This window comes from Lissotriton helveticus, chromosome 2_1, assembly GCF_964261635.1.
Source record: "Lissotriton helveticus chromosome 2_1, aLisHel1.1, whole genome shotgun sequence".
Classification (NCBI taxonomy): Eukaryota; Metazoa; Chordata; class Amphibia; order Caudata; family Salamandridae; genus Lissotriton; species Lissotriton helveticus.
In genome coordinates, this window is record NC_136059.1 from 1,108,517,990 (window position 1) to 1,108,543,294 (window position 25,305).

The window sequence follows — 25,305 nt, forward strand, 5'->3', positions numbered from 1 at the left end:
CAGCCAGCATTTGGAATATAATATGGTTGCCTTCATTGTGACTCAGCTCCTCCTAGTCTTTGGCTCACTGCTAGTCCTAACACACGCCAATCCCTTTACATTAGTCATGTCTCCTTTCCATCTATCTACAAAATGAGGACTTTCAAAATGTGGGTGTCTGCCAGGCACCTACTATTTACTGTGCTTGTTACTGCTTTGAATGTGTTACTAAGTCAATTTCCAGCCCACTACCAAGTGTTAGAATGTAGTCGTGGTGAAGAAGAGTGACTTTACAGGTATCATTTTGTTTCTCTTTTGTAACCATTGCATCATTTAGCAATTTGCCATTTTGATTCAGGTTTGGGATGCTTTTCATAATGTAGAAATGTCCTTTATCTCCATGGTGGAGTGCAATTTTTGCTGATTTGTTTTTTAATTTCCATAGGGTTCGTGAGCAGGGAAAGAAAGAAGCAGAAGAAGCTAGCTACAAGGAAATAGAAGAATGGGAGAAAAATCTCCTTGCACAAGCAGCACCCACTTTGATGGAGAATTTGTGGGAAATTCCAGCTATCGGTCATTTTCTTTGCTTGGCACAACAAATTTTAAATTTGCCCGAAATAGTTTTCTATGAGCTGGAACGGTGTCTACTGATGCCACATAACAATGTTTTTCTTTCTAAGGTTATGACTTCTCTGTTAAGCCCTCCTCATCGCAGACCTTCCTTGCATCGAAGGCCTCCTTTGCCTTACAGATCATGGGAAGCAGCACTACGGCAGAAAGTGAAGCATTGGTATTCTGTAGTTGGACAGGCAGAAAACCCCGACAATTGTGCAGAGAAGTTGGGCCTATGCTGTCAATTTTTCAAAGTTCTTGGTGATGTTAGTCCTCTTGAGGAAAAGCCGTTTCATGAACTGTCATTTCATCAGAAGGTTTGGCTGCTTAAGGGACTTTGTGACTTTGTATATGACACACAAATTGAGGTTCAAGATGCTGTACTTGGGCAGCCTATCCATGAATGCAGGGAGGTTATCCTTGGTTATGATTCACAAGAGAACTCCTACATTCATTTCCCACAATTCTGTGGGGCAGATTTTAGGATATATAAACAAATACCATTCCACGCACCTGAATTTCCCATCCCAAGAATTAAAATACGAAAACAACCTCGTATTAAACTGGAGAGAGTAAGATGTGAGTCTTTTGGGAATAGCAGTTGTGATGTCCGATCAGAGACACCTGATAAGCTCTTGCCAAATGCAGATACGGAAGTAGACTATGAATTGCCTGTTCTTAATGACTGTATTGCAGACATTCGCACGGACTGCTGCACTGAACAGGACATTCAGCTGAACTGTGAAATGATGATTCATAGGCTATGTGACCGAAAGGAGGATGACTGCTGTAAAGAAAATTTGGACAAACCAGTTGGTGCGTGTACAGTTCCTGGATATAGTGATATGCTCAGCCCAGGGGAAATCAGAGTTGTAGAAAATGGTGAAAAATACATAGAGCGACCTCTGTGCAAAACTGTTCAAAGTCCACTGAAAGAGAACGCTCTCAAGACATGTCAGGTTCATGTGAATGGGAGTCACTGTGACAAAATGGATACCAACTGCCATCGGGTGGCAAATGACCTCTATCATGAGTGTTCCCTACTTGACTGCAATGAGGTAAATCTCTCCAAAGTTCATGGTAAAAAGAAGAAAAAGAAAAAAAAGAAACACATTTTGAATGAGAACCTACATGGGAAGTATGCTAGTCTTCACTCCCAGTCATTCAAGTCATATAAGTCTGAGATTCATAACAAATTTTTCCTCATCAAGAAAAAAACAAAGCACAAGAAGCACAAATCGGGTAAGCATATATTTTGTATTGTTGTTAGTCCTGTGAATTGCTTGTAGCTGACTTGAAGCAGTCTGAGAGAGACAGACGTTATATATGTATTAGCTTCATTGAAAATGCAACAGGTCTCACCTTTATTGTATACTGAGCTGCGTGAGAAACTGCTTCCGCTGGTTTGTAAATGTGGATGTTTGTTTGTAATTGTGCAAAGCATTTAGTGGGCCTGGTCATTACTGTAGTGTTAATAGCTGCATAGGAGTAAAAATGTTGTAACCTCAGCCTGAACTTTATAAAGAAAGCCCTGTAAAGTGTTTAACCTCTGCCAGGTGAAAGGATTCTATCTCTAGCTCTCTTACATTTTCCTTTTATGTGTTAGGACCTGTCCATATTATTCTTTTGTGTAATTTGTGCATGCGAATATCATTTGTAGGTGCAGGGTAACATGACAGAAGGAGAAAAACAGAGTACGTTTAAACCTGATACAACGAACAGCTCCATTTTGATTTGTATCAGAGACTAAGTTTACTGTGCTTTTGAGTGATTCTGGATATTCAGTCCATAGTGCAGGGCTTTGGCCTACAAGCCTTCATTCTTTAAAATAAGAGACTTTAGGCAGGTTGGAGTGCGTGGGGAAGGTCAGCAAGTTTCATATGGGTGACGGTGCGATGAGCTGACTGGTCTGCAAGTCTTGTGATGTGTAATGAGGTCTGTTTGGTTTCTGGGCTTGATTTCTGATCATCCGAAGGCTCCACGCTGTGTTGCTAACTTGAAGAATATTCATGTCTGTCAGTCTAACCAGATGGAGTGAGGCTGACATTTTCTTCATATAGGACAAGTCGAGGTCTGTAGAACTTGCATTTTTCTTCTTAACCTGTTCAGAAATCCACAATGGCGAGCAACATGCCCATTAGACTAAGATAGAAGGTAGAATGTTTGAAATATTTTCAGCAACAGCCTGGCAGATACTTTTTAAATATTACCAGGTCCTTATTCCAGAGCACACTTCACTAATACTCTTTCATTATGTTTAGCCAGTATTCTGGCTAATAAAGCAGCACACAAGTAGTCGTTGTGGAACCTAATTTTTGTTATTACAGAATATTGCTACAAATCCTGGTTCCTGAAAAATCCAATCAGAGATAAAAATACTAGATCGAGAAATGTGGACAAAGAATGTGACTGCTCTCAATGCTAGCAGGTCTGAGGGAATAATTGTGAGATACAACATAGGTTTGGTGTTAAATATAGTAACTAAACATTGTCCAACAAAAGCTTGAAGGTTGTAAATGCACGAACAACTAGGTCAAACATCCCTTTGCTTTAAATGGTATTGGCTTTTGTATTTCTTAGATAAATCCCACATCAGTGCTTGCTTCCAGTTTCTAGAGCGGTATCCTCATGTTAGTAACTTTTCAACACGCATTGAAAATGCAATAGGTCTCGCCTTTGATTGAGTTAAAGCCATTTGCTTTGCTAATGGTATTATATAGCAAAACAAATGGCTTAAACTTAATGAAAGGCGAGACCTATTGCATTTTAAATGCTTGTTTCAAAAGCTAACAAATGCTGCAGATAATGCATTACAAATGTTGGATGTAAAAAGAGATGTAATATACTCTGCACCGGAGCCAAAGGCTATCAGGAAGTTTAAGCAATTTTTTGTAGCGCATGCACTACAGGCATTGGGTACTGCAATGACTAAAGGGACTATTGCCCGGTGGGTAGTTCAAACTGTACAGATATACTTTGATTTAGCAAGTAAATCTCCTTCGGTAGGTGAAGAGGGCATCTGAGTTCAGAAAAAGGGAGCAACATTGTCCTATAGGTCTAATGTATCTGTAAGACATATGAATGGCAGTGTCAAGGTCAGCCAAATGCATATTCGTAAAAAAACAGTAACTACTTGTTTAGATACAGAAGCAGTAGTGATACAGTTGGTGCTAAGGAATTTATTTAGTAATCACTCCCGCTTCACACTGCCCTCCAAAGGGAAATTGCACCACTAACTAATCACTGCACAGCGTGAGCTCTAGCCGAGCTTTACACTGTGAACAAAACCTGTAAGAATGTTTTTGCATCTTTAGCTGTTCTAGATTCATGTGACCTCTAGGCCTCCTGAACAAATGAGGAGAATAAAGCACAGAGGACAAAACAAATCTGAAATGGAGGTTATATTAATGAGCATTGTCAGCCTATGGTCCGTGTTCTTTGAAGTATGTGTGACATAGTAAAACATAACTACAAATAGCAGGAGGCTCATCAAGGGTGGCAGGGAAGAAAAATAAAAGTAGTGCCTCAATCATATCTCAATCAGTGAAAGGACAGCAATCAAGATGAAGCACTCAGGTCCATGCTCCATCCGAAAGAAGTGAAGCCAGCACATGTGAGCCAATTAGAAAGCAGCAAATAAGAGTGACAATGAAGTCAAATAATGTTAAGTAATGGGTGGGCTGCAATCCCCTTGTTGTATACGATATTTCTCAAAAGTGAGAGCGCAAGCAGCGCATTGAGCTCTTGTAGACAAGACCTAAAGAGGGCAACCTACGACTGTAAACATGATGTCTTCATGATATGGATTCCTGTGGTAGCTCTAACACTTTAGGCAAACATAGGAGTAGAAAAATACAACGGGTAGAAGTCGAGGGTAAAAATCAACACAAAACAAAGCAATTGCTTTCAGTATCTTTCAAATCTATTGGCAAATCTAAGCAATGAACACAAGTGTACTCCTCACTACTTTTGTAAATAAAATTTGGCACCCCAAGTTGCCTTATTTAGATTTGGTCGAGAATTAGGCCTTGGTTTTAGCAGCATGAGGAGACTGCAGAAGGGGGTTAAAGGTGGCATAGTGTGCAAACCTGGACCTACAATTACAGATCCTGTAGTATTTGGGTTGTTTGGCCTTCGTTTCGTTCTGGTAGTTTCGCACATAAAAGAAAATGTTTTATTTCCGTACCAGGAATCGATATTCTACTAAATTGTCCCTGTAACAAAATGTAAAAGTTGCCAAGGAAGTTTAACACTTTGTCGTGGATGCTCGTTAGAAGGTAAACAGCCTTTACCACACACCTTATCATGCATGTTCTTTACCACACATGTATTTGTATCTTTGTCACACAGGTAAGTATTTTTTTTAATCATATCAAAAATCTTTATTTCGATCTATGCGATCATAAAAGATATACAAACAACAGCATCACAGTATTTAAGAAGTGGGTTAAAACCATAACATGTAAAAAATACATTTTTAAAACACATTCATTCCCAATATTACAGATTAGTTCATAAATGTATTAAGAAGAATTTTATCACGACACAGTGCAGTCTCTTAAAAGTCTTGCGCGTACTCTCCACATAGCTGCTAAAAATTTAGCCATTACAAATACTGTCAGAGGTGAAAGATCAGTTTTGAGGACTCTATAGGCTGGGACATAATTTCGAAAGCCCATGTTCCTTAGATGTGGTTTTAGCCAAAGTTTCCTGATGTTGGAGTAGGCTTTGCAGAATAGAACTACATGAACGTCGTTTTCCAGTTTATAATTACAAGCTGGACATTTGGGTGAAGCATCCTTTTCGTCCCAATTTTTTGTGAGCGCCCTCAGGGGTAGAGAACCATATCTCCACTGCAAATAAATTTTCCTAACATGTACAGGGGACATTGCATCGAGGACATATTCAAAACTGTAGATGTCCTTTATTTTGATGAATGTATCAGTTAGCGAACCCTCTCGAGTTGAGGTAATAGTTCTCTGAAGCATAAAACCATAAAAAAGTTTGGAGAGTGCTTTCCTGGGAAGCCTTAGCGATGTTGCTTGTGGATCATTCCATAGCTCTGGGACTCCAAGAGTCAAACACATATCTCTAATGTACTTGAGCCATTGAATTTTGGATGCAGAAATTGATCTAAGAAGCTCTTGCAACTCAGTTCTATAGTGGCTCAAATCTTGGCTGCTCCACAGACGTCTCCAGTAGGTCAATGGTTTGAGGCTCACTTCTTCGCTGATTGGGCGTATGGCCAAGTCCATTCTCAGGGGGAGTAGAGGTGTACTTAGTGGAAGAGCCGTCAGCTGCCTAATAAAGTTATTCTCCGCAACTTGAATGGAATGGAGGGGTGTGTGGCCCCAGAGTTCAGCCCCGTATATAATGCCACCCCGCGCTTGGGCCCTATAAATTTGTATTGCAGGGGCCAGTGGGCGAAAGGGGGATTTGTTAGCGATTCTAGTGATAGCACCCGCCCTCTGGATTAGTTTAGTGGTTGCTTTTGTTTTATGCGGCAACCAAGTTAAATTGTGGTTAAGTGTTATGCCCAAATACTCAATCACATTAACTCGCTCCAGAGGTGTGTGCCCTAAACGTGGGTTTGGGCAGTTTTTATATTTGCGGCTTAGAATCATGAATTTCGTTTTTGTTGGGTTTATTTCTAAGCCCCTTTTATTACAGAAATCCAAAAACCCATCCAAGATCCTTTGCAGGCCCATTGGCGTTTTGGACAACAGCAGGGTGTCATCTGCAAACATAATCGCAGGCACCCTGCTGTTGTTCAATAGTGGCGCGTCGATGTTGGCGATTTTACAGAGATGCTCTATCACCCAATTTGTAAACAGGCAGAACAGGGTCGGCGCCAACACACACCCCTGTCTTACGCCACGTTGAACAGGAAACCTATCTGTAAGCCTCCCTCCCTTACCGTACCTTACCCGCGCATAGTTGTTGGAGTGGAGCCTAACGAGAATCTGCAAGATATCCTCAGGGACGCCCATATCCTCCAACACCGCCCACAACCTGGTCCGAGGAACCAGGTCGAAGGCGGCGCGGAGATCCACGAAGACTGCATACAGTGACCCTCCTTCAATGTAAGCAGTCTTCCAGAATATAATGTTTAGTCTCAATATTTGGTCTACTGTAGAGACACCCTTCCTAAAGCCTGCCTGGAGAGGGCTCAAGATCTCATTCTGTTCCATCCAGCATTGGAGTCTGTCCAGAATCAGCCTTCCGAATAGTTTTTGACTGACATCAATGAGGCTGATTGGCCGATAGTTGGCGGGCAGCAGAGGCGAGCCCTTTTTATATATCGGTACCACCTCTGCTCCCAGCCAAGTATCCGGTAGCCTCATGCCCTCCAAAACTGCATTAAACAAGACCATCAAATATGGGGCCCAGATCCCAGGTTCCTGCCTAAAGAGATCGCCAGGGATCCCATCTAATCCCGGGGCTTTTCCTGATGACAGGCCCGCTATGGCCATCTCGACGTCTTTCAAGGTGAAGGGGAGTGAATTACATATATTGGAAGAGCTAGCTTCGGGTTGTTGTGGCTCCACTGCCTCGGGGGCGTATAGCCCCTGATAGTGATCTTGCCAGGCATTGGCTGCAATGTTTGGTTCTCTTGCAGACGGAAGGTCTGCGCAGCCATGATTAATGATTCTCCAGAATCTACGAGAATCCCTGCTAGCTAGAGACTCAGCCAAGTTCTCCCAGTGGTGTATGTCCCACTCCAATCTTGCGTTGACTAAGAGTAGCTTGTAGGCACGTCTTTTAGATTGGATCTGCGCTAAACTACCTCCCTCTTTTATGGTCTTAATGAGGTCTCGTTTTGCTAGACGGCATGAACGATTGTACCAGGAATTATTAAACTGCCTTTGTGTTTTCGGGCGTACCTTGGTAAAGAAAGCTGGTTCAAGCTTCTGGGTCAGACGGAGATGATTCTGGACTAAGACCTCGTTTCTTTCCCTATTAGATGGTAGACCCCCTAGTTCAAAAGCCTCCTCAAGAAAAGGGATGATCCCAGCGTAAAGAGAGGTAAGCCTATCTTCGCTGGAGGCGATAGTGTCCCATTTTATCCGCCTCCTGTTGTTCTCTAGAAGGAGTCCCCCTATCGATTTCTCCTCGCCAAGTGCTTTCTCGCAAGGGATCATATACTCTAGCTCCAAGGTGTTATGGTCGCTATCCTGTCTTGTTGCTATTTTGAAATCAACCACCCATTTCCATGATTTTAACTGTACAAGGAAGTAGTCGGTCCTAGATTCCCTCCCTTGTCTATTAAAAGTACATTGAGAGGGGATGTCGGACCGAGTGCGACCGTTGCAAGCCCTCAGCCCATGTGTCAGATTGAGGGTGTTAATCTGCACAGCCAATGTTGTCCATGCTCTGGGTGGAGGTGCTTCCGTCCGAGGAACCTGCCAACTCGAATCCTCCTCAAGGGAGGGTCCATCGAGAAGACCAGGTAGAGGCTCGAAATGGGAATTGAAATCGCCCCCAATTAAATAGGACAATTTCTCTGGGATACTTTCCAAAGTACCAGAAAGGAGCTCTATAGTTTTAGAGGTGGACCCATTTTTGACAGGCCTTGAATAGATATTGATGACCATCAGCTTCAATTTGCCTGGCCATTCAAGGACCACAGCCAGTATATCTGGAGAGTCTACTGGGTATCTTGAGGCTCGGCATCCTATATCCGAAGCCACCCAGGTTTCTAAGCCTCCAGATGGTCTACCTTTTCCGCCCCATACTGCCGGAATTGAGAATATGTGGAAGCCCCGACAATGGGACTCCTCCCTTAGCCAAGTTTCTTGGAAGAGGCAGACACTTTTTGATTGGATTAATTCCACCCATTCATCTGTGTCAACTTTATTTGCCAAACCTGCAACATTCCATGAAAGAATGTTCATGGAATGCGACAGTTTTTGGGTAGGTAGATTCGTTGACATAGAGATTGTATTTCCAGGGGAGAGGGGTCTAGCTGTTTCCCTCTCATCTGCCCGCAGGGAATCTCTAGTGGTGTCCAATTGATGTTGGACTTCACAGTTTTCTATTGCTATTGCTCTTGAAGTGCCCATCTTCCGTTTGCCACCTGAGCTGGGCTGCCTCTTAGGGTTGATTCCTTCATCATATTTTCGGGGTGTGTTGGCCAGCTGTCAATCAACCATATTTTTTTTAATAACTTATATGTTATGTTATTAAAAAAAGTTGTTTAGGTGCGCATAGAGGTAAAGGGAGAAAGGTTGCTTAGGGGTTCTGATAGAGGTGAAAGGGAGGTAAGGGTGATTTGGGGATTAAGAGGTGGGTAGAGACAATGGGAGATAAGGGTGATTTTAGTGTTTTAGGGTGAGTAGAAGTAAGGGGAATTTCGTTTTTTTTGGGTGGTAGGGGTAATGGCAAATTTATGGTTTAGTGAAGGTAAGAGGTAAATAATGGAGGTTAGGAGTATTAAAAAGGGTGGTTTTGGGGGGTTCTCTTGCACAAAAAAGTAAATAAAATATATTTGTGCGTGTGTATACACAAACACCTGCTCACTAATGTGTATATAAATGTATATACATGTGTGTGTGAGTGAACGTATACACACTCAAAAATGTGTGTTAATGGTCCAAGATTTAATGGCATGCTTTGTAAAGATCAACGCTTACGTGCAATGGAAAAGGCATGTATTGTAGTGGCATGTAGTACAACCGCTATAGAACAACAAACTCAGGGCAAATTACGCAGCGTCATCTGAAAAGAAGTCAAATTCGGACTATTTTTGGAACTAAAGGAAAGTATTGGCAGATCATTTTTTTGAGGAACCCAATACCAAGTTTATTTTACACAAAAAAAAACTGCGCACTTACAATAGAATAGTAAAAACTCGTTTGCTACGGCGTGTAATGCTTCTGTCATTAACCACTATAAATAACAAGAGCTGTTACTGCCCAATTTAATGGCACTCTACACAGCGACCTCAAGAGGACAAAAGGATAGACTGGGCCCTGTCACAAGCGGTGACCCGCAATCCCCATGCAGATGCCAGCCATCAAGAGACAGGAAAGTTCTTCGCTCAAAAAGAACCGTATACAGTTACATGAAAAATAACAAGCATTGAAAATGCAATAGGGCTCGCATTAGGAAAGTTTGAGCTATTGGTCTTATAAATCAAAGTTTTTTTATTTATTTGTTATTCTTTAAAATAGCTAAATTAATAGCTTTGTCATTTGCTATGTTTTGTTATGTATGCTATGTTTTGTTGGGTTTTGTTATGCTATACTATATTTTGTTTTGCTATGTTTTGTTTTGCTATGTTTTGTTTTGCTATGTTTTGTTTTGCTATGTTTGGTTATGCTATGTTTGGTTATGCTATGTTTGGTTATGCTATGCTTTGTTATGCTATGGTTTGTTGTGTTTTGCTATGCTATGCTATGTTTTGTTATGCTATGCTATGTTGTGTTTTGCTTTGCTATGTTTTGTTTTGTTATGCTATGCTTTGTTTTGCTATCCTATGCTTTGTTTTGCTATGCTATGTTTTGCTATCCTATGCTTTTTTTTGTTATGCTATGCGGTGTTTTCTTATGCTATGCTGTTTTGTTATGCTATGCTATGCTATGTTTTGTTATGCTATGCTGGTGAGGGTGAGGGGTGAGAGGGTTGTGAGGGTGAGAGGGTGTGAGGGTGTGAGGGTGTGAGGGTGAGAGAGTTGTGAGGCTGAGGGGGTGTGAGGGTGAGTGAGGGGGGTGAGGGGTGTGAGGGTGAGGGTGAGTGAGGGGGTGCGAGTGTGAGGGGGCTGTGATGGTGTGTGAGGGTGAGTGAGGGGGTGTGAGGGTGAGTGGGATAGGCGAGACCTAAAAATCTATCCAACAGCGTACTGAATGAGTAAAGTGAAGTGCAAAAACCAATCAAATGTCAGAAGTGATCCTTCTGGTGTTAATAATCTTTATGAATTCATAGTTCTTGAACATGCTGGAGAGCACCTTCAAAGCGCAAACAACGTTTTTAACAGCTTAATCGTTGTTATTGGGTGGGTTTTTGGTGGTCAAAAGGACAGCATTCACGCTGGTTTTCTCAACAATGGAAAATGCTGCATAACCAATGAGTCACCTCTAAATGCACAAAGGCATTAAAGGGCTTTACCTGCAGAGCGGTGTGAACTGCAGTGATAGATCAGCTGCTGCAGGGAAGGAGGAGAGGTGGGCTGATCACCGTGGCCCCTGCGGCTATAGAGGGGATCCGGGAGAGGCTGACCCCGGGCGGCCGATGACGAAGGGCACTCTACTTAACCCGGAAGTGGGGGTGGGAGGAGTGTAGATTTTGATGTTAAGAGGGAGGGCACCAAACGGGGAGAAATGTTAAAGGTTAATGTGATTAAACAAGTTAAACAAGTTTTTAAAAAAAGTACACTGGGGGGAGGAGAATCACCAAAACGTGCACTAACCCTCTATGAATTTCACGAGCCTGCATTCTGGCGTCATGATGTAACACGGCGTCCCTGCCAAAAGACCCCCCATTCCGCTCCCCCCAAATGATTCTGCATTTGCTAATGTTTTGTGACATAAAACCGGGAGATTATTATTTTTTTCCCTGCCTTAATTGAAGGAAGCATTTAGTGGAGATTTACCCATTATTGGCTCTTGGCGCGCGTGCGGCGCTCTCGCTCACTCCGGAGCAGGTTTGGACGAGCTTGCAGGATTTATGCGAATGGGCCTGCGGGGAGAGGCAATTTGTAGCCGAGACAGACAATTATACGTGGCCCATGAGTGCAAGAATGACTGCGCCAGGCGGCTAATGGGTAGTAAGGCTGCGCCGGCAGCCATGAGCCGCACAGCGGTGTGACGGTGGCTCCAGAGAGCGCCGAGAAGGGGTGCTGCGAGGCACTGGCCGCAGCCAAAGAGAAGGCTCGCGGGGAACTTTAAAAGTGAGCGAGGGAGAGGGGCTGGGGTAGAGAGAAGCCAGAGGGTGAGGAGAAAACAGGAGAGGGATACAAAAAGAGTGTGTGGGGAGTTAATTCAATAGATTAGAGTACAGGTGCGTGGGTGTGGGAAGGAAGTGAGAAGGCAAAAGAGCATTAGAGATTTTAAGAGACTGCGAAAAGAAAGTGAGAGTGGGAGAGACGATGGGGGACAGAGAGGCAGTGCTGTAGTGAGGAGAGTGAGAGATGAGTAAGTATGAGAAAGTGATAATGAGAACGAAGATAGGTGGGAGGAGAATTAGTTGGGGTGAAGGGTTAGCAGTAAGGATGAACTGGGAGAGGAAGGAGGAAAATTGGAGGGGAAAATGAAAAGAGGGAGGAAAAGAGGAAAACAATGAAGTGGAGATAAGCGGAATGGATGAAGAGGGGGAAATAAAATGGACAGGTATGAAAATGAGTGAGGGAACGAGAGTGACGACGAGAGAAGAATACGGGAACAGCGGAAGCCAGAGAGAAAGATGGAGAGAAAGACTGAAAACCTGAAATAGAGGGAGGGGGGAAGAATCACAAAGAAGAGAGAGACAGACTGAGGCTGGAGAAGTGATTTAGAGAGGCACCGAGAGAGTAGCACTGAAAAACAGGTCCAGGGCTCGAAAAGAGAGACATATATGGTCGAGGTGGGAAATGCAGAAATCAGAGACAAACGAGCCAAAGAGAGGGAGGAAGATAGCGAGACGATGAGAGAGAAAGCTGGCCAGTGAGAGAGGCGGTAAGAAAGAGAAAATCAGAGAGAGAGAACATAGCATGTAACTGGGTAATGTGGCCCGATATTGCCATGAGGGGGTTCTAGTAATATCATGAACCACAAGGTGACGAGGCAGGAACCCTAAGATGGCAATGTAGGGCCATATTATGTACGCATGGTACCCATTGTGTATTTTAAATGGTATACATTAAGTTTGGGAAAGTTAGCTTGAAAAAGCAGTTTTCTAAAAAGTGAAGTTGGCACTGGGATTTGATTGGAATTATATATAATGTTTAAGCTTCTTTTAACTCTCCTTTAATAAATTGGTAATTGAAAAATGGTGAGGTGATTGGATTTAGAAGATTCTGTGACTGCTGTGTTTACCGCACAATTATGGACTTACACTGACATTGAGGGAGAAAGCTGGACAGTGAGAGAGGCTGCAAGAAAAAGAAAGCAGACAGAGAGAGAGAGGAGAACATAAAGGCACAGAGAAATGGAGAATCAGAGACAGAAAAAAGACGAAGAGAAAAGCATAAAAGGAGACACGGCCTGCGGGCGTGAAACTGAAAGTACGGCCGGCCGGCCGGCCGTGAATAATTAGGGGGTGAGAAATGCGCTGGGAGGGCTGCCTTTGATGTGGTAATGCGAGGCAGGCAGGCAGGCGGCTGGTGGCATTGTGCACGCGCTTTTTAGGGCTTGCGCTTGCGCAATGACCTAAAAAGCACATGCACTCCGTGGAATCGCCAGTGTAATCGTGCTTGGTTAAACGCTGTTTAAGCCCCTATAGAGCTTCGCCAGCTATGCGCATGCGCACAGCAGGCGAGCCCTAATAAACAGGCACTAAGATTATCTTTCTACTTAGGGACAACCTGCCTGGCTCCGCGTTTGTTTGTTCTCTGAAGCCTCCAACCAGTTCGAGCCAGTTCCAGAACGGGACAGTCGGCCCGGAAAAGCCCCTGGCCCTTCTTTGGAATCTGCTCCGTCATTACTGTGGTGAACAAGCCGAGCCCTGGGCTGTGAGGCACGCTCTTTCCCTGAAAGCAGATTCACTTGGCAGGCGTGGGTGCTGAACCAGGCACGTTTTGGAAATAGCGCATAGTTCAGGGAGGGCAAACCGCTAAACCCTGCCGCAAGGGGTCACACCAACTCTGTTCACCCCACTGTTCACAGCCAAGAAGCAAGTAATACCTTCTGCTCATTGAATAAAATGGTATTTACCGGGCAGCCGCTCCCTATTAAAATAAAATGAGCTACGTGGTGTCGCTTCCCTTCCTGTGCTTTTCGCAGCAGCCCAGCTGCCAGTGGCTCAACGCGTCACTTCATCAAGGAAACAATATGAAGAAACAAAGAAGCTCCAGTGTTTTTCTTGTCTGTACTTGATGTGTTTATTAGATGCTAGGCCCTGCAGTTTCCTGACAGTAGCGGTAGAGATCAGTGCAGGGACGATCCACTGCTGATGTTTGTTTGTCAGCAGTAAATGGAGGAAATGCAGCGCTAGGCGCGCTGCCATGCCAATGCAGTACCTCCTGTTCCAGAGCAAAGAAGCCCCCTCCACTGCTAGGCAACCTGTGACGCTGGGCCAATCCCAGCGTGGCTCGCGGTGACGTAGGAGCCCACAGCCGATGAAGCTCCCGGCGGGGATCTCTTGTCTTTATTGGTTCATTTGTTTCAAACACACATGGCCCCATAAAGATAAGAAACCTTTTGCGACGGGATGAAGTCAGGCGAGCCTGTCCAAGTGGGACGGCTCAAAAAGAGAAAAGTCTACGTCAGAAAAAGCTCTTTTCCAATGGCTGGCCACCGTTTAGCATAAACGGTGACGCCAGCCAATGGAAAAGAGGGGCGTGGCTTAAAGCCCTTTACTGAAAGCTACTTAAAAACATTAAATCTCGCCGAGCATGTGCGCAGCCACGCCAGCCGAGACCTAAAAACGTTCTCTGTCACGGACCTTCCGGGAATTTTGCTGCAGCACTCTTAAGCCAGTGAGTGCCTTCTGCTTGATAACCGGTTGAGCAGAGTCCTGCAGTGCGCTAAAAAAGCATTTAAAATTACACACTACTACAAAGCCTTCAGTGAATGATGCCAGCAAAACTGCTTTGCCTATGTTTTCTGCAGTCTGCTGGTTGTCATGTCTCTGAAACACAATCTGGCATTTTGGGGTGTTACTTTGATCTTTTTAAGGCTTTATTTTCATTTCAGGCCGGGATATTGCAGGTAGTGCTCAAACTTAAGTCACAAATCTTTACTGAACACTGCTTGTAAGGTGACTCTTGAGTCAAAATCTAATTTGAAACTTATTGTGGTTTCTTCACCCTTGTACTAATCAAATTTTTGCAAATATGAGTTTTGTCTGCCTCTGCAACGTCGAAACGGAAAAGTGAACAATTGGTTTCAACTTTGAAAATGTGCGGGTCACTTTGCCTTAAATAGAGCTTGTTAAAGTTGCGGAATTAGTTCACAATTATTTTTATGCCATCTCAACCACTTTCACTTTCTTCTTGTTTTGCACAGAGGAGTTAATTCTAAAAGGGTGGTCAGTTGTCTGTCCTTTATGCTGAATACAGATGCGTCTCTAGACTGAACGCCCTGCATTTTGTTCCTGAGTATATGATTTTGCTGGTCTGTTAATTCCATAGATTTTTACTTTTCTAAACCAAACCCTGCCTTCGCTGTATGGTAAAGTGACAGTCATAGTCTCACATGTCAAGAATATTGGACTGGACTGCAATTTGATCCTCCTAGTAGTAAATATTAAGCTGAGCTGTGCTTGTTAGATATCTTTAGGAGGTTATTTGATCACACAAGTCTTTTAAACACACTATCTTGGCAGTTTGAAAGAGAGAGTGAAGACTTACTCTTCCGTCGATGCACCTGAACAAAAGATATATTCACTGACAGATGTACCAAATCTCTCAAAAATACCCCGCACTCCTTGTTTTAGTACTTTTTTCAGAGTGTTACACTTGTTTTTGACATTAAGTGAGCAAAGTGCAAAATTTGTTGTCACGCAGATAGGTTCTCCACCATTTGATCTTCCCTGGTGATAATAAACATTAAATAATCTTGCTCATATTTTGATACTGGATCATATTTATAGTAGATACAATTGTTTTGCAAGAAGTCATTGTTTTAAATGGCTGTCTGTAGGCTATAACTGGAAAATGTAATTTACTCTTTCATTAAAAAGCTGGCGGTTCACGTTTTTGTAGTACAAATCTACGGCTCCGAGGTATTATTTCCTGCTTCCTTTTTAAAGGAAAAGGGTAAATTAAATGAGTGACATTTAGGTAGCAAGTTTCCAGTGCTTACATTTGACAAAGCCTCTTTAAGGTAGGCAGTGTCAGTTCTGTTTTTCTGGCTCCAGTGAAAGGTTTTGTGCTCTGTTGTTCATCGTTTTCTACCAAGACAGGTGTGTTGTCCAGCTGATTTTCACTTGAAATTTCGGTTTCTCTCACATTTTTTTTTAAATACAGTAATACATTTCCTCACAAAATTCCTTCATCTTATGTAAATTGCTTCTAATGTGGAAGGAAGAAGGCAGCAAATTACGTTTATGCACTCTTTGGTCTGTCTTCAGCTGGTTTACTAAAAGACTGTAGAGGAATGTGAGTTTGGTAGAATACTTTGGGGTACCCTCAAACAGAGGGAGGCAGGGGAGGTACCAGAAAGCTAAAGGAGATCAAAGAGGTGGAGTCACAATGAGCTGGGAAGGCAAAAAAAAGGTACAATCTCCACTTTAAGCCACTTAGCCCCAAGACTGGGCCCACTGCATAGGTAGATCAGAAACCGTGACATAGGAAACATCACTGTTCCTGCCAGTGAAGGTAATTTAGTCGTCCAGAAAAGATAGGTCACCAGCTTCCTCATTGTCAAGAGTGTTGACAATGTTGAGGAACACTTTTCGATCTATATAGAACCTTGAGAACATTAACACATAATGCTTTGACGAAGCATGCAGTGCTTTATACAATTACTTTGCAAGGCTCCCCCTCACAAATGACTGGTAATAATAGTGGACACATTCTGTAAAGGTATAAAAAGGCTTGCTTCACAGCATCACAGACTTTATATCCAAACCATCTCCAGTAGTGATCCTCCATAACAATGTACAGTTAAGCCACACCTGAAAGAAAATCATACAAGGACTCCCACCTCGTAGAGGGCACAAATACCCAAATAATATACATCAGTGACACATGTGCCAGGGTGTTACAAACGCCTAATAAAAAACACCAAGGACAGATAGTTTCGTGGGACTCACTATAGCCGCCCCATGAGGTAAAAGTATATGTCAATATTTTGATCACATACTAAAATTATAATTTTATTTTTGCTTAAAAAAGGTGCTAACATAATGTATTCATAAAGTGCAAACACCGCAGTGCTCCTAAGTGCAGTAGTGCAACAATGGTAATATAATACATATATACAATGTGGGTATCCATGATTCAAACAGTGCAGTCCAGCATAGATGCTGTTACCGACACCGCGATTATTGCATTTGAACCCCACAGTAATGTCAACGTTTCAACCCAGGAATTGATCTAAAAACTGTCTGAATAAAACACATACCTCTCAACTCTATGTAATTCGCTTTTATGGAGGTCTCGTTCAGTGACGTCAATATTTCTTTCTGTAATAAAACAACATATTGAGTTAAGTTCCCCTATTCACAACATTCCAACCAATTTATGAATATCAACAGCGAGTCAGGAATGCAAAGTAACACAGTCAAGCATTTTACTATTTTCCACTGTTTGTTGAAATCAAGTAGACTTATTTCTGCTCTTCCTCAGTGCATCTATAGCTACGCTCAACCCAGGGTCACTGTTTGTGTACGGCAGATTGTATCACCACTACAGCAAGTAGGATTCTACCAGAAGGTGAGAGTCTCAGGCCTTATATCTATGCATGGTACAGCTGGGTAGACAGGCAGGGATGCGGACAGCTCTGACGAAGGCCTCAGACCCGTACAGGCTTTAAATGTGGACCTAAATGTGTTGTCGTATAATGGGAAAAAGAACAGTTGATGGACAGAATGCAGAGCAATGTCATACATTCACCCCAGTACAGAGATCAGGGCCTAAATCCATCGTTTTTTGCTCCCCATGACATTCCAGGTTGAACACAGCCATATGCAACTCAGTCTTGACCCTGAGCCCAATGGGAACAGTCTAGCCCGAACTGCCAGGCCAGGTCCTCCCTGAACTGGAAACAAGCATCCTAGGACCGGTTTTGGGTTTTCAACCCTTCTCAGCCAAGATAGCTTGACTTCCAGTGGCATGGAGAGCATGGGACCCACGTCTGGGCATACCCGTCCCACTCAGGGTGACAAATGCAAAAATAACAGTTGATGAACAGAATGCAGAACATTGTCATACATTCACCAAACTGCAACTAGATCCACCTAACAAGGGTGAGCTTAATTCAGCGTGGTCGCTGTCTGGGTGTGTGCGCTGCCGAATAGTCATAGACCGGCCCCCTTAGCATGTTAGTTCTGACTACGCGGTAGGTGATGCCAATGACCGGAGCCCACTGCCGCGCGGCCCAGCGCGGGAAACTCACAGGGAGCCTGCCAGGGAGGAAATCGCATGGCAGCGCTCCCTCTCGCCGTGGCGGGCAGCAGCAAGGGGGAGCCACAGGCCGCCTGGCCGCCACCGCAGGTCTCAGCACACTGTCCTTAGGGGGTCTGTCCCAATGGTTGCCCCGATCCCAGCTTGCCCATGCCTGCCGCCTGCTGCCCCAGCCGGGCCCTCCTTGCTCACCTCTGGGAGCCCCGTCCGCAGGCGTCGTCCTCAGGCTAGCGCGCATCCAGCGGTGGCCGCCGTGGCAGTGGCGACTTCAGTGATGGTGCCAACGTCCTCTCTAAAATGGCGCCCGGGGCCCACCGCACTGGTCGTCAGGCACACAGTCCAGCTCAATGTCCGTGCAGAGCCCAGCCGGCTCGGCACTCGCGGGCACCCCAGGGCCCACTCCACAGTTCTCTCCACCGCCTCTCCCCGGGTCCGTCACAGCCTGCGTCAGGCCAGTACCCAGGGGCCGTTCTCTCCCCGCTCCCAGCAGCAGCGCAGCACGTCAGACCTCCGGGGCTGCCTCCTCCGCCCGGGCTGCACTCGTCGAAGGCCCTCGCGGGGGCCCCTGCAGGCGGCTGTCTATTCCCCTGAGCAGGGCTTCTCTCAGGGTACCTCTCCGCCTCCGGTGTTCGCTCCGCACCGGGCTGTCACCAGGATCTGCCTTCCCGCAGCGGATGTGTGCAACAAAGTTCCGCCCAGGTCCGGGCAGCAAATGGCAGCGTCAGTTCCTGCCCTCGGCCACAAGGTCCGCCGCAGCCGCCCTGAGCATCCCGCCGATCGTTGCAGGCTGCCGCCCCGGCCGGCTCCGCGGCCACAGCTCCGACGCTCCCACACCTCAGGCCAGCTTGGGCGCCAGCTCGATGTCCAGCTACTCGCGGCCGCCGCACAACAGCCGCCGGCGTCCCGCGAGCCACTTCGCCTCAGACCCCGCCACCATCTGCCACCGGCCGCTCGCTGACTCGCGGTACCGGCCCCAGGTCTGCCAGGCTCCCGAGGGCTCCTCACCGCTTCCCCGCACCGGTCCCGGCCAGCACGGGCTCGGGGACCACCTCCGGCAGGTAAGATTACAGGATAATCAGGTGCGGTAATGCGGAGCTCTACACAAGTGTGTCCGCCATGATGGCTGGCTAGCCACGCCCCCTGTGTGCAGTTACTTGTTGAACGTATTCCTCTGCTCCTGTTTCTTTTCCCACTGACCGGCAGTACTTAGAACCATGCGCAGCACTGGTAGTAAGTGCGTGATTAGAAAACTGGACTGGAATAGTGCCCACATTGGTTAAAATCATTGGAGGAAAGAATATCCACTCTCATAGCGCTCTTACAAAAATGTAGCATAGCAGGAAAAAATACATCTTGAGAAAAGCAAACTAGGCGTGGGCGGAACTTGCCGAGTTTCACTTTGCGGAATTACGCAACGTTATATAAAAACTCTGTGGGATTTACACGAGTTCTGCTAACGGACACAGTAGGGAAAGTAGAGGGCACAGTATGGAAAGAATCAGTACTGTTAACTGTTGCTGCATACCAACAGGGCTCTGTTCCTATCTATGGTCTCCAACTTCTCCACAGTGCTGCACTCCTTGACTGCCCCACTCCCCTTGTGCCAGTGCTGACCTTCCTCCGCGTCCAAAGTCCTGTCACCCTCATTCTGCTCACCTTAGCACCTTTGAGGTGTTAGATGCGTTTGTCTTGATGATCGCATATGAAGTGTGATTCTTTTCGGCACACCATCTACACCAAGTAAGTCGTAGATGTATTTCATCCACATGTTCGTACAGGGACAGCAAATAAAGTACCATAAAGGTTTTAAATAAAAAAAACAGTATGTGCGCTCTATGCAGTGTGTTGGGGATTTGAATGCATCCCACAGGAAAACATAGTGTTCAACACCTGTGCCTCACGCAATATCACATGTGGAAAGGTGGGCACTAAGAAAATACCTGCCACGTGCACACTTCTCTAATAAAGCCATCGAGTTTTGTGGATACTTGTGTACAATGCATTTGTTACATTAAAAAGGTGAAGGCACCAAGTCTGGGTATTATCAGACCAGAAAAGCATATGTTCGAGGCATATGGGCTGCAGATCACTCACTAGTGCATAGATCACAATCTGGTGGTGGGCCCGGATGATTACACTTTGTTGTTGTCCTGGAAGAGTCTTTGTATGGTAGATGACTCCTCCTCTGGAGCATAGTGCGCATGGACATCAACTCCATCTTCAGATTGTTTTTTTCCTCCATCGGGCTCGGATGTGTTTGTCGCTCGGTCCCATTACCGATCTCCTTTCTACACCCTTTCCTTGATTTCTAAGTCTGTATCGTTTTCAATTGCAATTTTCTTCATACTCACGTAGAAAAAGCCTGCACTTCTCGATTCCGGCGATCGTTGGGCCCAACTGCGCCATTGGGCCTTCGGCTCATGGAAAGAAAACCCTTCAAGAATTGCCCTCGTTGTGGGCACAAATTTCCCCACACTGATCTACATGAGGTGTGCAATCTGTGCTTGTCCCCAGAGCATGAGAGCCGAGATTGCCAGGCCTGTGCTTCGATCCTGTCCAAGAAAACTATCTGGGACCATCAAGCGCGAAGAGTCATGGCACAATCCTCTTCATCGGCACCAGACATCATCGTCGAAGAGACTCCAGTCAATCTAGAGTCCGAAGAAGAACAGCACGAAGACGTTATTTCCGGAGCAGAGGATTCAGCTTCCGGAGACGAAGAGCAAGCAGACGATGACAATCCCCTTCCAGCTGGTCAACAGGTTATCCTGTTCACACCCCCATACCGGGCCAGGCTTCGGTTCCACCTCTGGGTTCAGGTGCACACCGATTACAAACTTCTGACGCCCCGCCTTCCGGCTCGGCAACGAAGACTACCAAAAAGCCTCTAGGCGACTCGGGCTAAAGTCAGCCTGTCGGTGCAGACAAACAAATAGTCCTTAAACCAAAACTAACTCTGGCACCGAAGCAAACCTCAGTACCCAAATCGGTCAAGCCGAAAACAAGCTCAGCACCAAAACAAATTTCCACACTAAAAACTATCGAACCGGTACCAAAACAAGTCGAACCAAAGTCCACTTCGGCACTGAAACAAACTTCGTCACCTAAAGCTGTCGACCTGAAACGAGCTTCGGAACCAAGAACTCCGGATCCGAAAACATCTGATCTGAATAAAAAGCACCAGCCAAAGAAAGCTTCTGACCACAAGTCTTCGGAACCGAAACCAAAATCTGCTCCAAAGACTATAATAATAAACTTTATTCGGATTTTTTAGAGATCCATAAAAGCAGTACATAGTAAAAAATCTGCTGTACGATGTGTTTACAAGTAACATAAAATTTAAAAAAGAAGATTGGGAAGTTTATACAGTACTGTTATTTTAGAGATTTTTTCTGTGTCTGTATATACATTTCAAAAAGTTAAGAACGTGGTAACATGTGGCTTCAGTGTCCAAAAGCTGCAAACTCAGCATAGCTGCTCGACATTGTCTAAGACCCCAAGTTTTTAAGAGAGTCAATAACCAAACTTTGCGGTGTTCCTGATAAAATTTACAGAACAAGACGGTGTGAAGGGTAGTTTGTGTTGATTCCCCGTCACAAGGACAAAGAGGTGGATTTGAGTCCCAGACGTTTGGGGTTGGAAAGGCTACCAGTTTGTGAAATATGTTTAGTCTGAATCTTATCAGGAGGTATCGGTCGAAAGTGCCAATGTTGAGAGTTAAGTAGGGCTGAATTAGAAAGGTGGATTGGACCGTTATTGCATGCTGAACGGACTGTTTCCCTGCTTCTGATTGCAATCTCAAGTTTCCCAGGTGGTCCAAGGCTCGTGTTTTTAAATTGTTTTTAGTGAGTTCTCCAATTTTTTCGGGATTTAGGTAGTATTGTTCTATTCCGAGGTCAATGAGGAAGTTCTGGATATAGGCTAGCCATTTGATTTTTAGAGCATAGTCCAGGGACATTGCATCTGCCAATATTGTTTTTGTAAGGTCATTTTTTTCTGAAGTCCAGATGCGACGCCATAAAAGTAGCGGTTGTATTTTCGCGAGGTCTTCGATATATGGAACGCCCAATTCTGTGTGGCAGGCGTAAGTCGAAGCTCGCTTGGGGGCTGATAAGAGAAATCTAAAAAAGTTATTTTCTGCGATTTGCAGAGAAGTAACGTCCGTGTGACCCCATAATCCTGCTCCGTATAGAGCTGTAGATTGGCATTTGGCTTTATATATAGTCATCAGTTCCATGGGCGGACGTTTTCCTAGTTTTTGTGTGAACGTCACCAGTGCAGCTAATGCTCTTTTAAAGCAGTGTTTCCTGGCTTCTACTGCTGTTTTCCAAGAGAGTTTGTTATCTATCGTGACTCCCAGATAGCAGTATTCATTTGTGGAGTCTATTTTTTGGGTGTCAAGATAGATGGTTTTTTGCTGTTTTCTCCCGACCCCAGCCTTCATTACGAAAGTCTTTTTCACGTTTATGTGAAGGTCTAGGGTTCTCATGAACTGAGAGTATCTGTTGAGGGATTTTTGGAGTTCACAGGGGGTTCGTGCCAGGAGGACGGCGTCATCCGCGTAGAGCAGAGCGGGGATCAGGCGATGTTTAGCCTGCGGGAGATCTCGGGCACCCTTCAAAAGCTCCACCTCCAAGTTGTTAGTGTAGAGGGAGAAGAGGAAGGGTGCCAGGACGCATCCTTGTCTGACCCCACGCTCCACCCTAAATGACGCTGTCAATTCCCCCTTTGTGCCAAAACGGACTCTTGCGGATGGATTAGAATAGAGTTCCCTTAGAAAGTTCAGGAGTGGCGGATCTACCCCCATTTGTGCTAAAAGGGACCATAATTTTGTATGGGAGACGCAGTCAAAAGCCGCGGACAAGTCCACATAGGTCATATAGAGTTTTTCTTTTTTGGCTTGCACGTATTTTCCAAAAATGACCGAAAGGTTTAGGGCTTGTTCCACGGTTCCTAGTCCTTCTCTAAATCCGAATTGTAGGTCAGATAGTATGCCTCTCTCTTCCACCCAGTCCTGAAGTCTTTCTAGGATCACTCTGCCTGCCATTTTCCCCAGTGAATCCAACAAGGAAATTGGGCGGTAGCAAGCAGGGTCCTGGCGGTTTCCTTTCTTGAATATTGGGACCATAATGGACCTTGTCCATGACTCCAAAATTCCTTTTTTTGCCGTTGCGGTGCACACCCTTGTTATAATCGGTGCCCAAAGTTCTGTTTTATATTTAAAAAAGTCCGCTGGGACTCCGTCTGGGCCTGGAGCTTTTCCTTTTTTGGTTGAGTTCAGTGCCAAAAGGATCTCGGAGATTTCGAAGTTTATGTCTATAGGGTATGGTAGAAATGTTTCTTTCTCCTCTTCCGTCTCTTGATCAGAGGATGATTTTTGAAAGATTCTAGTAAAATGTGATACCCATTCTGCAGCATCTATTGCAGCTTCGATTTTTGGGCGCATGTCATCAACCAAGAAGGGAGTTCTTATAATTCTCCAAAAGGCTTGGGAGTTTTTTTCTTGTGCACTGGTATGGAGTTCGTTCCAAAGTGCTTGCTTAAGTTCCTCTTTTCTCTCTTTCCTGATTTTATGATATTCGCTTCTGAGAGTGGCTATAGAGCGAGGATCCCTTTTGTCTTTGTTTAGGGCTAGCTTCAGCTTTGTGTGAGCCTTGGTGCACTCTTGATTGAACCAGCCTTTAAGTCGAGGTAGTCCAGTTTTTCGTTTTGCTGTAAGTAAAACCTTTAACTTATCCATAATTTGGGCAAAGTTGTTAGGAAGCTCCTCGTCTTCTGTTGATATGTCCAAACAGATTTTAATTTGAGGGTAGACTGACTTTATCAGCTCTTTAGTGAGTTCTTCTGGGTTTATCCTCCCCCACTTTATTGAGTACCCATTTAGTTTATCCATACTTATGTTTTCCTGAGTCAGTGCGTTAGCTATTGTCATTGGAGGGCATTGTTGATGGTTTATTATCACTTCCAATTTTAATATTGCGTGATCACTTTGGGGATTCGGTTTGACTTCAAAGTTTTTTACTCTTGGTTGCAGGGATGCTGATATTATTATGAAATCAACCGTGGTGCTATAACCTCTTCCTAAGTAGGTCGGTGCTAGTGAATTAGCTCCATGGTCCAAGGTGTTTACTACTTGGAGATCCAGATCTGATAGAAGATCGTTCATTTGTCTACCCATGTTGTTATGCGAGAAGTGGGTAAGGGAAAGGCCTTCCTCTGTCACCATGCCAGAACACTTTTGTTTTGGTTGGGTGCAGGCGTGGAGGTTAAAATCGCCTGCCCATATTATGGTTATCGGACCTCTTTCTCCTTGCTTCGTTCTGAGGGTGGTTAGTTTTTCGTGGAGGTGGGTCAGGACTCCCTGAAACTCTGGTTCATCCAAGTTATTATAAAAGTTAATAATAACTATTAACTCTTTTTTCTGCAGGAAAAGACCAAGGATCTGCAAATTAGAGTCCAGTTCAATGACCTTTATTTTTATATTTTGAATAGTATTGGCTAGATAGATGCATAATCCTCCCTTTGGTCTACCCATCTGTCCCGACTTCGCAAGGGAGGAGTATGTCTTGTACCCCTGTAGGTGGTATTCTTGTTGTGACCACGTCTCCTGTATGCATATTATTTGATGGCTATGCGCGTGGTACATAATTGTCCCGTCCTCCACTTTTGTCCTTAATCCTGCGATATTCCAGGAGATCAGGCTTAGGGTTGTTGGATTATCCCTAGAGATTTTAACTATTTTTGGTTCATTAGAAATCTCTGGGTCTGAAGGGACTGGTGGAGGATCCGGGGGTCCCGGTAAGTCGGTGCTATTTAGGGAGTATTCTTCTAGCTGTGGTAGTCAGTCAACGCACTCTAGGGCACTATACTTATTTGCTAGGGGAAGACCATTCCAGCCATCCCAACGTGGGGGATCACTGTGGTTTCTCCACTGTTCTTGTCCTCTCCATTCCTCCCTTTCTCTGCCTCGATGATTAGGGCCTAATGGGTTGAAAGGGGGGGGCCGTCCTTGCCACGGCTGCTGCCATTGATGAATGATGTGTTGCATGGGTTGAGGGGGTTGCTGCCACTGTTGAGAAGTGTAATGTAAATATTGAGGGAGTTGAGAAGGTGGTTGAGAAGTGTAATGTAGAGGTTGAGGAAGTTGAGGAGGTGGTTGCCACTGGAAAGTTGTTTGTTGTGGTGCTTGTGGGAATCGGGGAGTATGTGGGGGCTGCTGGTATTGGTACGTAATATGTTCTGAGGGGTTTATGAGCCCTCTATTTACTGGGACAGTGGAGCAGGGAAAATTTTGTCGTGAGGATGTAGGTAGGAAATAGCACAAGGGAAGAGGATTTATTTGGGTGGCAGGTCCACTGCTAGGTGTGTTACAGATATAATTTGCTGCCCCTATCTCCCTAAATTTGATGGTAATAACGTCACCCGCTATGGTCTTCGTGTTTCTGCCCACCCATTCTCCTCTACGTACAGAGAAGATGTCACCCCTGATGTGAACAGGTAAGGGTTTGTGC

General features: G+C 44.9%; 1 protein-coding gene across 1 annotated transcript in view; it reads left to right on the top strand.

Annotated features, from left to right (window-relative positions):
* Positions 1-25,305, top strand: part of BRD10 (bromodomain containing 10) — a 428,998-nt gene that overhangs the window by 136,939 nt on the left and 266,754 nt on the right. The window contains exon 3 of the mRNA XM_078675919.1: positions 425-1,833. Within this exon, the coding sequence (XP_078532045.1) occupies positions 425-1,833 (1,409 nt within the window). The remainder of the gene's footprint in view (positions 1-424; positions 1,834-25,305) is intronic.